The following is a 13676-nucleotide window of genomic DNA, read 5'->3' as shown; positions in this document are numbered from 1 at the left end:
CCCACCTACCCCCAGCCCACAAAAGCAAAGCTCTGGGTTAAGGTATGAATGAGCCTACCTCTCGGCTTTCCCCTGGGATTAGGAGGGAGAAAGGAGGAGTCCCTCAGAGTTAGCTGAAGCCAGGCAGAAGGGCTGAAGCCGGCAGAGAGGGGAAGGGTATTCTACCACAGCGGTAGAAGGAAGGAAGGAAGGAATGCTCGAACAACGAACGAATGAAAGCATGAATGTATGTCAGAGGGAGGTGAGGGCCTCCCAAACCCACTGCAGCGGGCAAGCTGAGGGCAGGGCACCTCCCCAGAAGAAAAAGGCCACTAGGGGTCCCTGGGGGAGGGGTACTAGGACCTGGATGAGCCCCAGCTGCCTGCAGGGCAGGGGTAGGGTAAGCTCTGGCCACTTGGTAGAGGCTGGAGGGTCTGCCTTCTGGACCAGAGGCTACTCTGGGGAGACGAGGAGGGTCATGTTCCCCCTAAGCTGGATGGGGTCAGGACCACCTGGAGGAGGAACTCTGTCACAGACCCCCTCGCCCCCTTTCACCTGGGACCCACTGGGCATCGACTGCCGCATTTCTCGGCTCCTCTTAGTGCTCAGGCCCCCGTCTCCCCGGAATACCCCCAGACCTCTTCCCTGCTGAGCAGCCCAGGCCAGCAGGCCTAGGGCTTGGCCCGGCCGGGCTGATATGAACCATCTGCGTTGTCTTAGGCCGCCCCTCTGCCCACTGTCCCTCTGAACTCGGCCGGTTCCCGCGGGCCGTTTGATGCCTCGTAGGGTCACAGACCCCCGCACACAAATCACCGCCGCGGGGCTGGGGGTGGGGCGGAGGCGCTGAAACCTAATCCGCAAAGTTTGCTCTGCCGCCAGCTCACTCCTTCCCTTGCTCACTCGACCACCCCCCCCTTTCCAAACAAGGCTTATTTTTCTTGCCAAAAAACCGAAGTTGGTATCAAGTGTTTCGAGGGAGAAAGTCTCTCCCCCGCCCCAACTTGGGAGGAAGGGCCAGAGCTGTTGGCTGAGCCAGGACTGCAGAGGGGGCTCTGGGAGGGAATCCGCGGGAGGTGAGCTCCCGGCTCCCAGCTCGGTAGACCCGCGTCCCATGGTTAATGTCGCAGACCCATCTGTCTCTGACCCAGCCCTGTCCCCCTGTCCCTGGTCCCCTGTCCAGATAGTGCTCTTTCCATCGTGGCTCTCCATCCCTGTGGGGCCAGAGATGGAAGCATCACTTCCTGCTCCTTCTCCCTCCCCATAAAACAGCCTCTGCCTGTCGCTTTTACGAGGTGACACCCTGCTCTCGGCCGATCCTCCCTGCACCGGAGCCTGGACTCTGGAGGGAAGAGACTGAGCAGTCAGGCGTCTCCAGAGAGTTCCCAGGACGCACTGGGGTGCCTGGGAGACTGCCCTAGAGCACAGACTAAGAGCTTTAAAAGGAGGCTAAGGAGCCAGGTACATTAGAGACAAATTCCTCCAAAGTTTCCTCTCCTGCTCCACTGACTCTGGGCCTCGGGCCTGAGATCCTAGAAACTGGCCGAGAGGTAGCTGGCCTGGTCCTCTGCAGCGGTGCAGAGTGGAGCCCTGGGGGCACGCAGGTTTCATTTGCTAGGTGTTGGTTTTGCTTTTGGTTTTTTCAGCCGGTGCAGCGACCCGGAACCGCGCCCGGCCGTTTCTCCGACGCCCGCGGCTTCCGACTGTGCCCGGAGGTGAACGCCGGCGGCTAAAGTCCGCGTCCGCGGCGCCCGCTGTGCGGGCTGGAGTTCTAGTGGTCGGAGCCGGCGGCCGGGGCCGGGGCAAGGCGGCGTCGTCGAGGGGCCGGTCGGCAGACCCAACTGGGTCTGCGTGGCCGGGGCGGGGGAAGGGGGGCGGGGGCCGGCCGCACGACAGATCTGCACACTGTGGGACAGGGGTGGCGGCAGCAGCAGTGGCGAGAATAAAGGCGCCACGGGCCCGGCGGAGAAGCGGGTTTCCGCGGGGGTCGAACAAAGGAATTCGCCCTCAGAAGAAAGGGGCCGAGCAAGCAGCCGGGAATGGTCAACCCCGGAGACTCGCAGGAGTAGGAGCGTCGCGACATCAGTCCCAGGGATCCAACGAAATCCGCCCCGCGCAGGACCCCAGCCTGGCATCTCCGTTCGGCCTCTCCCTTCTTGTCAATCCCGCTTTCATGGGGATGGTGGGTGTGCACCCCCCAGCGCCACCTTTCCTGGGAAGAGGGGACAGAGCGGCCCGTGCTTTCCGTCAGTGGAGGCGAAAATTCCCCCACCCCTCCCAATCGGCATCCTCTGGTCGTGGGGCCGTTGCCCCCATTTTCCAGAAGCTGACAATTGAGGCTCCCCAAAAGCAACCCCTTCCCCCACCCCTGCTGCAACGCATGGCAGGCTCGGGAGACCCAAGCGCCCTCGGAAACGAAAGTCGCCCCGGGGGCGACAGGGCCGGAGCTCCCCTCCTCCCGCCGCGCTCGGAAGGGGTGGAGGGGACACGGTTGTAAGGTGCTTGGCTTCTTTTCTCTGCTTGACATGAATAAGGGGATTAGGACGGCAAGTTTCCGTCGTTCACTCGGACGGACAAAGGGCCCTGCGGTCAGAGCGGCACAGTCTCTGATTAAACGACAGAGCCCTGTCACTCAGCACCGTCCTAGGTACTTGTGTTCGTGACATAATCTTATTAGAAGATAAAACCAGCGAAATCCTTTCCATAATGAAAAGTTACATTTAATGGCTGGACTCGCCCCCCAGCCCCTCCCGACCCTGCCCGCCTCCTCGCGTTGCTGTTGGATATGGCTCGCCTGTAATTGGCATTTAAAGCACCAAGTCCGAGAGAAAAACGGGGTTTAGGGTTTTTGTAATCCCCCTAAACTGTCTTTGTTCGAAATCTCCACAGATACAAGTCTGTTAAGAGTAAATATTTGTGGATTGATACAACCACATTTCCCCCCTACAAACCAAATCTGAAAAAAAATCTGCCCTCCCGCCGCGCTCCGGCCCCGCGCAGGAGGGAGGGGGCTGGGGTCGGCCCAAGCGTCTGCACCGCGGACCCTGCATTGGGGTCGCCTCTTCGCCTCCAGGAGTCGAGGGACTGTGCACATTTCTCAGGCGGGAGAAAGGTCTTAGACTCTTTTTTCAATTTTCTGTGCTCTCGATAAACAAATCTCCCGAACGCGCCGCTTTTGGGCCTGCCCGAGGGGGTCGGCGGGAGGGCTTGGGGAGGGGCAAAGGCTTTGCTCAATTCCAAAAGAAAATTCCCTCCCTCCGCTTCGCTCCCTTTCCAGCAGGTTTAAGTGGCTCCGAAAGGACTCGCTCCTCCTGGGTCGCGGGAGATGCGACCCAGCAGGGCGCCCCCAGTCCGGCCCAGGATTGCGCCGGGAGCCGCCAAGGGCCCCCGAAACGCAGAGGAGTCCGAAGGTTGCGGCGGGGCCCCGGTTCCCGGCTCCAGCCCAGCCCGTCCCGGGATCGGATTCCTTCATAAATCAGCGGCTGGGTGAAAGGGCTGCGCTTTAGAAGGGGCAGGGCCGTGTGTGCGTATTAGAGCGCGCGGTTCCCAAATCCGGGCTAAACCCCTGGTGACACCGAAATTCATCAACCGCTGCCGGCGCCCGTGGCGCGGCCGAGGAGCCCTAGAGCCGAGGAGCCTGTGCACCACGCTGCCCCACTGAGGGGGTAAGAGGAATGAGGAGCAGGAACCATGGGAGAGGTGGGCCTGGAGGAGGGCACGGGTGGAGACCTCTGAGAGCCGCCCCGCCCGCGCGCCTCCAGCCCCGAAGGAAGCTCACCGCCGGGGGGGAAAGGCAGTTATTCTAACCTTTTTTTTTTTTTTTTTCCTTCTCTGGCAAGGGCTGGCCCTACACGGACATTCTGGTGCGAAGAGGGCAGTGACCCCCACCCCCACCCCTTCCAACCCTGGGCAGTAACCCCCACCACACACACCCCTTTCAGGCTGGGCACTCAGGTGAATCACAGCTGCCCCGGAGCAGACTCTGGGGCTTTGGGAAGAGCAGGAATGGAGGACTGAGGGATCCCATCCAAGGACTGAGGGATCCCATCTGCTTTGGGAGTTAGACCCACCTACGGAAAAATCTGCGGGAGTCATTCTGGGCCTGAGAGGAGTGATTTAAGTCCCTCCACCTCCGTTTTCTCACCTATATACAGGGACCTAAAGCAATAAAGGCCAATACACAGGGCAGCACTCCAGAAATGTCAATTCCTTTGCTTTCTAGACGGACTACTACTGCGCCACCCCTCTGGGTCAGTGAGACTCTGTTCCTGTGAGTTCCTGTCTGCACCGGCCATGCTCAAGAGTAGGTTGGATAAAAGCAGGACCTATGTCCCTCCGTAGTCACGGGGGGGGGGGCATCCACAGGCTGCCTGCCTGCCTCCGAGGACCAGTTTCTGACAGCCAGACCTGCCCCATTCCCCTTCCAAGGGGAAAATTCAGAACACAGGCCCCAGACCAGGGCACAGAGCAGCGGGGTGGGCTAGGCCACTCCAGGAGGCCCGTTTGGGAGGCTGCCGGTTCCGGGCCTGTGCGAAAGGCCGACAATGCATTCCTGCCAGGCGGCGTGTCTCCAGCTCACTTCCCAGGCAGGCAGGCGGGAAGGAAACATCCATTGACGAAATGCCCAGTGCAGGCTGGCACCTTTGGGTTTGTTTCACTTTATCCTCAGAGATCGAGTCACTTTATCCTGTGAGATTGTAACCAGCACCCCTGTTTCACAGAGGAGGAAACCGAGGCCCAAGAAGAGCAACGAGCCCTTCCCTAAAGGCCTGTGGCTTGTGCCACAAGAGCCAGAGACATTCTTGATCCCTGAGCTGTACTTGGAGTTTTGTTCTTTGTCCTTTGAGAGATGTGCCCCGCCCAGGAGGCCATCCGTCTGCAGGAGGTGGTTTCCAGAGCACCTTGGTCCTCTCTATCTCCACAGGCTCCGGGCAGCTCCAGGCCTGGGCGGGCGCCCATATCCTGACAGCCCTGTAACTATGGCAATTCAGGAATCACATGACAACAGACACTGAGTCCCGGAGGAAAGCAGGAGGTGGGAGAAGGGGGGACAGCAGTCACACCCAGCTCATCCGGACCCAGGGCTGCGATCCTCCTCCTCTCCTGTCACTGCTGCTGCAGCACCCAACAGAGCCGCCTGGGAGTTGGGGGAGCCCCTGGCTGTCCTGTTTCCAGCACGTTCACTTAGCTTTCTGCACCCAGCCAGCAGCTCGGTGGGTTCCTCTCTCCTGCCAGCCCCGGTGGGTACCTCTGTTGCTCCGGGCAGCCCTCAGAAGCCTCCCCGGCTGGCAACCACCTCCCAGTTCCCAGGGAAACCTCTTAAGCAGGGGCCTGCCAGAAGCAAACATCTTTGTTTCTTCTGGAACCAAACTCCAGGAACTAGGTTTTTCCTTCAGCAATACTTCCCCCAGTTCCCCAAGTGCCGGGGCAAGCCCGGTGCTCTGCCATCAGCCAGCACACTCGGACCCTGGGCCAGTCTGAGCCAGGCTCCCGACGGAGACAAAGCACCCCCCGCTACATACTCACATATCCCTGGGACCCCTACACTCCCCAACCCCCCTTCGGGGGCCCCAGGGTCGACAGGGCAGGTCCAGGGGCCGTCAGTCAAGAAGCTGAACAGAAATGGATACAATATTGCCCCGGGAATAACAAAGGAAGGGCCCACGCAGAAATTTATTTGTTCTGATCAGGCGAAGCAAAGGTAAAGGGCAGCGAGGAAGTGCTGTCAGCCAGGCCTGAAACCCAAGAAAGTTGCCATTCTGAGCACAGTGGCCCCTTATACCCCACCACTCCACAACACAGCGGTAGTTAAAGCAAACACAGACCCTTCACTGCCCCGTCAGTTACACCTTCCCCCCAAAATTACACAAACTTTGAAAGATTTTTCTGAGAGAAGATGGATGCTTCGGGAGACTTGAGGTCAAAGCTAGGCTGTTTAAAGTATATTATTAACAAATAAACATTTACTGCAAAAAAAAGAGAAAAACCCTATAGGCCACCGGGGAACCAAATCATGTTGCTTTTGGCTTCAAATGACAGGAGACATTTATGACATGAATGGAGAACACCAGCCGGTCGATGAAATGGCAAACGTCTGCCACTTTGCTTCCTCTGCTTTCGTGAATCAACTTTTTCAAATATGGTTTTCAGCCTTACCCTCCCTTCACTACCACTGCCTCCCCACTTCTGGCTGCAGTAGCAATAAATATATATAATTTTGGTTTTGCTCTCTGCTGCCATCAGCACAGACTCTGAGAGTTGGAGAGGGCTGGGTCAGCCAGAAAGCCAAGGGCTTTGGGTCCTCCTGCACCCCAGTGTTGACTGACAGCTCATACGGGCTCCTGGGATGAGTGGACCGTCCCTTTCTTCCTCCCTCCCTTGAAGCTGAGGCCTGATGGTGGTGTCCAACAAATTGGAAGTTATAACTCATGTCGTTGAACGTATCCTCCATTCCTCAGCTAACTAATGCCAAAGTAGGGCTGGGAATTTTTTTTTCTTTTTCTGTTTTAAAAACCTCATACCCACAGGACAGGGGAAATTCCCTGGGGGGCACGCAGCCAGCCCATCCTGGACAGAACAAACCTTTGTGGGCTTCCATCTGACCACCTGAGCCTGTGTTTCTCCACCTTTTAAACCCCATCTTTCGGAGAAACACAGAGATCCCTGCATCTCTCGACCTTATCACCCCCCCCCGCCCCCCGCAATCTCTCCCTCATCCTTGAACCTTGGAGATGCTGGGTTGAGATTTTTTCCCCCTTGTCATTTGAATCACAAAAACAGCAAGCACCAAGTGTTTTCCAAATATGAAATTATATTATTGAGTATGCTTTTCCAAGCTATTCTCAGACCCTGAAGAGTCTAATTGCTCCCCAGTGTTAAGATCTTTGCTCTGGACCCATTCCACTCCCTCTCACGGCCCCCAAGGAGAAAGGGGCCAGAACACCAGGCCCATCCTGCTACCTGCCCTTCCTGGTAATGCACAGTTGGCAATTGTTCTTATCTATATAATCAGAAGTTTTTCTGCTTCTCTGAAGGTAGTGAAGAGGACACTGGATCCCACGGAGTACGGAACAGGGACTGAAACCCCATCAGGTACCTTGTGTCATCCTTACAACCACCCTGGGAAATTGCATCATCACCCCTAATTTGCTGCTAGAGAACCGGGGGCTCTGAAACAGGTCGTCAATTGGCTAAGATCTGATGGCTGCTGAATGGGGCTGGGAGGTGAACCCAGCTCTCAGAGTCCACAGCTCTTCTCCTCACTGAAGGAAGAATGCCCCATTCAGGAGTGCCCCATTCAGGCAAAGGAAGTGATTTTCCCAGGGGTGCCCCTCATTTTCCCTGCACAGAGAGGCTCATGGCAAGCCTACCATTCCAGCTGAACCCTTCTCTGGCATGGAACCCATGGGCAGTTTGGTGTCTCCTTGGGGACAGGACATTCCTTGCCACACTGCTGGTGATAATGGTAACAACAATAATTTCCAAAGTATTAACAACATGCCAGGTGAGATGCCAGGTCCTTGGGGGCATGTTATCTCGAATCCTTATTAGAATCCTTTTCCCCGGGGGGGGGGGCTATGTCCCCATTTTACAGAAGAGGCTCAGGTAGATGCCAGGACTGTGTGGTCCTAAGCCTGGTTCCAGTGCGCAGGGTAGGAGGTTGCTGAGGGTGGACAATCACCTACTCCAGAGGAAATCCTCACAGCCTTCTTCCCCGACTCGAGAAAAATCCGGCAAACAAATTAGGCTGCACTAGCCCAGAGCCTGGGGAATACAGGGTGAGCCAGGAGTCAGCTGTGAATAATGCCTCCGTTCAGCAGCTGATGACTGCTGCTTTAGGAAGGCCTTTGCTTACCCTTCTACCTGCAGTCAAGGTGCTGGGGTTAAAAGGAGGGTGCTGTCCAAGAACCAGAGGGTCCCCAGACTTGGGCTGGCAAAGTGAGAGCCCTTCAGCCCTCAAACCCCCAGGGAGAGCACTACCGAGGCCTTTCTACAAGGCCAAGCTCGGGCTTTTTCTTCCAAGCGGATCCAGTTCCAGGACAGACCCTCTACCTCAGGCTGTGGGCAGAGATGTCTGCAGTTCTGAATGAGACAGATGGGGGCCGTGCCAGCTGGGATACCCTACTGGTAGAGGAGGCGCTGCTGGTAACTGGCACCCCACAGGAAGGCCTTATGGGAGGAGGCCTTCCAAGCTGGGAGAATCGGCAGGCAGAAGAGGCTGGAGCTGGGCTTTGCTCTCTGAGTGCCACACCCCTACTCTGCCAGAGCTGGTGCTCCGAGGAGAGGTGAGCCTCCTTGGTAGGCCTTTTCCGATGTAAACACTTCCAAGGAAAGAAGGAAAGGAATGTGCTGGGAAGAGCCAGGTTGGGCCACTGGAGCTGGAGCCAGCTGGGGTAGATTTACCCCTCCCCAAAAAAAAGAAAAAGAAAGAAAAAGAAAAGAAAAGAAAAAAGGAAAAAAAAAAAGAAAGAAAGGAAAGAAAAGAAAAGAAAAATCACCCCAGGACTCAGACAGTGTTTTTTCCTGAAACTCAATCAAAGTCTCCCTGCTCCCCCCCTTCTGCGGGTGGGCGCATCCTACCTGGGCAGGCGAGCCCAAGGGGACCCTCGAAGGCTCAGCGGAGCCCTGTAACTCTGCTCGCGGAGGGGCGAGGCCGCCGGGCAGGCCCTGCGAACGGAAGGGAGCCGCCGGCCCGGGACGCCGAGGTGGGAGCCCGGCCCGAGCAGGAGCGCCGGGTCCTTCAGCGCACGCAGGTTCCCGCTCGTGCACCAACGGATCTCGGGTCGCCAGGCCTGGGAGCTGTCTTACAAGCGATTAGACTCCATTTTGTGACAGATTTTTGGACTCTCCCACCGACCCTCCCCCCTTCCGGAGCCTCCTCCAGGAATTCGCCACCTCCTCAGGATAGAAACGCTTTCCAGACGAGCGACAGACGGCAAGAAAAAAGACTTACATAATTCTATTTGGCCAAGCCACCAAGAAAAAAAAAAAAAAACGGGGCGGTGGGGGGAATTATGTTGTCATTTTCTTTTTCATGTGTTCTCCGGTGGAGGAAGGAGAGAGAGATGTTCGTGACTTTGCGTTTGGAGGAAACCCCGTTTCCTCCCGGTTTCTAACCAGGTTGTGAGTCCGAGAAGGAGCTCAGGCGGCCGAGGGGCCAGAGCCTCGGGCTCAGAACAATCCGACGCTTTTTTTTTTTGAAGAAGCCCCCAAAAACATGTACCGAGAAAAAGTAAACTTCTCGAGTTGTGCGTGAAAATACCCAAATGCCGTGGCCCCGCGCTCCGCTTCGTCCGTCCAGGACGTGCGGGTGGATTTTATCAAATGCTATTAAATGTGCCCGATCGTCAATTAATATCCCCCATGGTGCGTAAAATAACGCTGCGCTTCTGGGTGTCCCAGATCTTTAAAACAAATCGAAAGGAAGAAGAGACGCTTAATAAAAATAGCAACCTCTTTCTGAGGACCAAGCCCCGCAAGCTCCTCGGTGGGGTGAGGACTCATTTTTCACAAGTTATTGGGGGGAGGTTGTTAATTTCCCTGTACCGCGGACACAAAGGTTCGACCAAATCGAGAAGGCACGTCTCTGCGCCCACTAGCCTGGATTCTCGTCTGAAAAGCATTTACGCACAGACGCAATAAATATGCATCTGCGATCCTCAAAGAAAAAAAATAAATCGTGAAATAAACTTTTATTGTGAAAAAGAACATCGCTTCTCCCGTGAGCCCCTGCCTGCCTCGCTGCGCCTGCTCTCCCTGGGAAACGCTGAGGCGAGACCCGCCCGGGTATTTGTCCATAGGATTGTCTTGATAACAACCTCTTCTCAGCCCCCAACCGGCCGGCCTAGTGCAGATACCTAATTGGCCTTATTGGGAGAAAGAGGGGGTGAGGGAGGAGGAGGGCACCGTGAGGGGCGTGAATAATGCCCGCCTGAAGCCTGCCGCCTTGCGGGACCCAGACTCGGAACTAGGGACCCGAGATTCTCCCGGAGCCCGAATTCACCCGCAGACACATCCCAACTACACTGAAGCATCAAGCTCTCGGAGAGGCGCCTTTTCTCTCTCTTTTTAAAAAACAAATAGGCTTTCAACAAAGGCAACACAAACATTTAATGTTTAATTGTTTTGTAAAATTAGGGAGCTAGCCGCTCTGCCCTGGTAACATCTGCTCAAATTTTGTGACTTTACAGTTCCGTGCTCCGAAGAGCCAGGGAGCATCCTCTCCTTGTTTTAAACAGAAGCTCCATAGAGGACTGAAGGGTAGGGGGAGAGACCTGGCAGATGCATGCAAGAGGTTGCAAAGGGTCCTTCCAACTTGTAAAAAAAAATTTTCCCCCAAAGTCTGCACCAATGACTTGGAGGCCCATTTCCAGTTTCCTGGGCCTCCCGCCCCCACATGTTGAGTCACCCAGGCTGGTGGCTGAGCTAAGTTGGAAGTGGCAGTGCCAGAGCTGAGCTAAGGGTCAGGCAGGCAGAGGTGCAGGCCAGCAGGACATGGGTGGGCTGGAAGTTGGTGAGCCATGCCCTTTGGCCAGACCAAAGCCCCCAACCACATCTACCCCAACTGCTTTCCCCATTTTATTTGTCCTGCTCTATGCCTGCTTGTGGCCAAACTGACTGGCGGCCACACTTTCTCCTGGAACTAGAATCCTGTCAGTCCAGGGCACAGCACAAATGCTACCAATGGCAAGGTGCCTAATTTGGGGTGCTCCAGACAGAGGGAGAGGTCTCAGCAAGACTCTGGGATCGCAAAAGAGCTAACTCTCTGAAATGTACCCCAATTCCTGCCCGCAGAGCCCCCAGTGGGCAGGAAGAGCAAGGTGCAAAGAGCAGGTCCTGTCGGACCTTCCAGACCAGGAGAGCACAGTCAGATAAGGGGCTGTTGTGGGGCTCAGCCAGAACCTTTCAGAGCAGAACCTAATACCCTCTCCAGGGCTTTAGCCTACAGTCCCACTATTTCCAGGCCTCAGCCAAGCAGCTAGAGAGACGGAGATGGGGCACCCCAGATGCTCCACTTCCCATCAGGGCCTGGATTTAGGAACAGTCCCTGGGCAGACAGGTATGCTGCAGTCATCACCAGGCATTGGCAGCCCACACTTTTCCTGGAGGCTTGGGCACACACAGCTCCCCCTGAGCCCCCAAACACCTGAGAGCCTCCTCATCCTGCAGCCCCATCTAAAAGGGTCTTTTGGACCTCACTAGAAAGTTCTGTCCTCCCTGGGGGTGCCGACACCTTTCTTTTGGCTATTGCTTCTCTCTGCCTCCCTCCCAATCACACTGTCAGGCACAAAACGCAGAGGGTGAAAAGAAAAAGCCCGAATCTGCTCTTAACTGTCCCAGAACCTTGCCAGACAAATCCATAGTCTCAGCTAAAAACAAAAGTTAGCAGGTAGGGCTCAACCCATAGTCTCCAGACTCAACCTTGAGGCTTAGGCTACACCAGGGCAAAGCAAGCCACCCCCTCTCCAACACAAACACTGTGCAAGAAAGAGGGCCTGCTGGGGAAGGCTGACTTGGGCAGCTCTTCATCCCCACCCCCAGGAGCCCCAGATTGTGGTTTGCCACCTCTTGAGGTCCTCTTCCTAGACAGTTCCTCCAGCCAGCAAAAATTGTTAAGTGCAAAATTCCCGCATGGAACGGTTTGGAGAGAATGGACACTCTTCTATCAGGGACTGATAGGACAACAGAGAGCATGGCAGGAAGGAGGCATCCTGAGCTGCTCGGGCAACTCAGCAGCCCCCCAAACTCCACTTCCTTGATCCAGGAATCCCAGACCTCCATAAAACCCTACTTTTGGGAAGCACACCACCAGGGCCTGGCTCCCTAAAGCACTGTTTTCATTTGGAAATCAATCACTGGTCCCCAATTTAGGCCTCAGTGAGGTCAGGCCCTGTCCCTGGACAGAGGGGTGGTATCTCCTAACTGGCCAAGGGCCTTGTCCTGTACCCCAACCAGTGCAGGTTTCCAGACAAAAGATGGCAACTAGGGACCTCCAGAGGCTCGCGGCCACCCTACCAGTGGCAGCCTGGCTGGGATGGTTAGTCTCTGCCAGGAGTCACACAGCCCACATAGCCCTCAGAACTGATGGGCCCAGCGGTGCGCGGAGCCGGCAGTTGGGCAGACGCGGGCCTGGCAGTGGGGGGTGGCCGGGCTCGAGTGCCGGGGCGGCGGCAGGGAAGGAGGAGAACGAGAGAGGAGCTTACTGTTGGTAGTCTTGTTTGCAGTACAGTTTCCGATCCCGGAAGTAGCAGCTGGTGGTGAGGGCTTGCTGACACGCCGCGCACTGCAAACACTCCTCGTGCCAGGACGACTCATTGACTCGCATCAGGAAGCGGTCGGAGATGGGCCGCTGGCAGCCCTCGCAGACGGCGGGATGCGGGCAGTCGGAGCCTGCAGCGCACAGGGCGAGAGCCCGGCGGTCAGCCCCGACCAGCTTGGCCCCAGCGTCCCGGCCGCGCGCTGCCCGCAGCCCGGGCCCCAAGAGCGAGGGCAAGCCGGGAGCGCCGCCCGCCGCCTGCGCTCCCCTGGCCGCCGCACCAGGGCCCGGGCAGCCTCAGCTGGTTTGTCCCAGTCCATGGACTCCCGCGCGGAGAGGCCGCGGGTCTCGAGAGCCCTGGCTCGGCGCAGCACTCTCCCCTTCTCCGGAGATCCGGCGCTTGGTGTTACTACGTATGAGAACCGGCACTGCGCGGGGTAGCCGGCTGGAACCAAGACGGGCGAGGTGAGGCTGGGGCGCTCGCTGGCTGACACGCCCCGCGGCGGCGTTCGTGGTCTTCTGTCCCCAGTCTCCCCAAAACCTGTAGTTTGGGTGGCCCAGGGGACATTTTTCTCTTAAAAGCTCCCCCCACCAAGTGACCTGGCACTGCTCTCAAGCTTGCTAAGGTGACTACTTGGGTCTCCATCACTCTGGCCTCCCACCTCCTATCCCCTGGGGAGTGGCAGCTCTAGCACCAAGGCCCAGTGAGGATGGTGGGTGGCAGCGGGAGCGGTCCTGGCCTCCCTCCTCCTAGAGGGTGTCCCTGCAAAGCTCTGTCTCCTCACGATGCCTGTTTAGGGGTGCCTGTTGACCCTCCAGTGATCACTGCAAGAGACTAGTCTGGGTCCTCCCGCACCCTTACGTCCTGCAAACCATTTCCTTATTCCGTTGGTCTGGTCGCCTGAGTCCATCTCGGAAGGATGCCCCTGTCCCCTGCCCATGACCGCTTGGGCGTCTGACGCCGCACTCACCCAGCAGCACCCCCAGAGTGGCGGGCCCGGGGCGCAGGGCGTGCTCCTCCATCTTGATGCCGTCCAGCATCTTGGCGCAGTCCGTCTGCCCGCGGGGGAAGCACCTCTCCAGCGACTCGGGACCTGTTGCTATATCCATGGGACGCGGGGCGCGCCTTGGGCCCCGCCGGCCAGGGTGCTCGCCCGCCCGCCCGCCTGCCCGCCTGCCCGCTCGCCGCCGCCGCGGCCCCGGAGCCGGGGAGGCGCGGCCCCCGCGGGGTTGGGGCTGCGGCAGGGGCCGCGGGTCGCCCCCGGCGAGCGTGGAGCGCCGACGCGCTGGCCCCGGGCCCCGGCGTCGTGCGGGCGGGCGGGCCGGGGCGCTGCAGTCCGCGCCGCGTTCTCCCGGGCACTCGCAGCCACGCGCGCCGGCTCCTCTGTCACCTGCTTGTCAGCCCCGGAGCCGGGCTGCGGCGGCGGCGGCAGACGGAGCCGCG

At 57.8% G+C, this 13676-nt stretch overlaps 1 protein-coding gene across 2 annotated transcripts in view; it reads right to left on the bottom strand.

The window, feature by feature from the left end:
• LMX1B (LIM homeobox transcription factor 1 beta) overlaps positions 1–13342 on the bottom strand; it is a gene marked incomplete at both ends in the record, with an annotated part of 77373 nt that extends 64031 nt beyond the window's left edge. For both annotated transcript variants that reach the window (XM_080820030.1, XM_080820031.1), the window contains 2 exons: positions 12180–12366; positions 13204–13342. In XM_080820030.1, coding sequence (XP_080676156.1) covers positions 12180–12366; positions 13204–13342 — 326 coding nt within the window. The remainder of the gene's footprint in view (positions 1–12179; positions 12367–13203) is intronic.
• Between the last annotated feature and the right edge of the window lie 334 nt (positions 13343–13676).

The sequence above is a fragment of the Martes martes genome, assembly GCF_963455335.1.
Source record: "Martes martes genome assembly, chromosome: 12".
In the NCBI taxonomy this organism is placed as follows: Eukaryota; Metazoa; Chordata; class Mammalia; order Carnivora; family Mustelidae; genus Martes; species Martes martes.
Note: the sequence above shows the minus strand (reverse complement) of the source record. Positions and strands in the feature narration are given on the sequence as shown.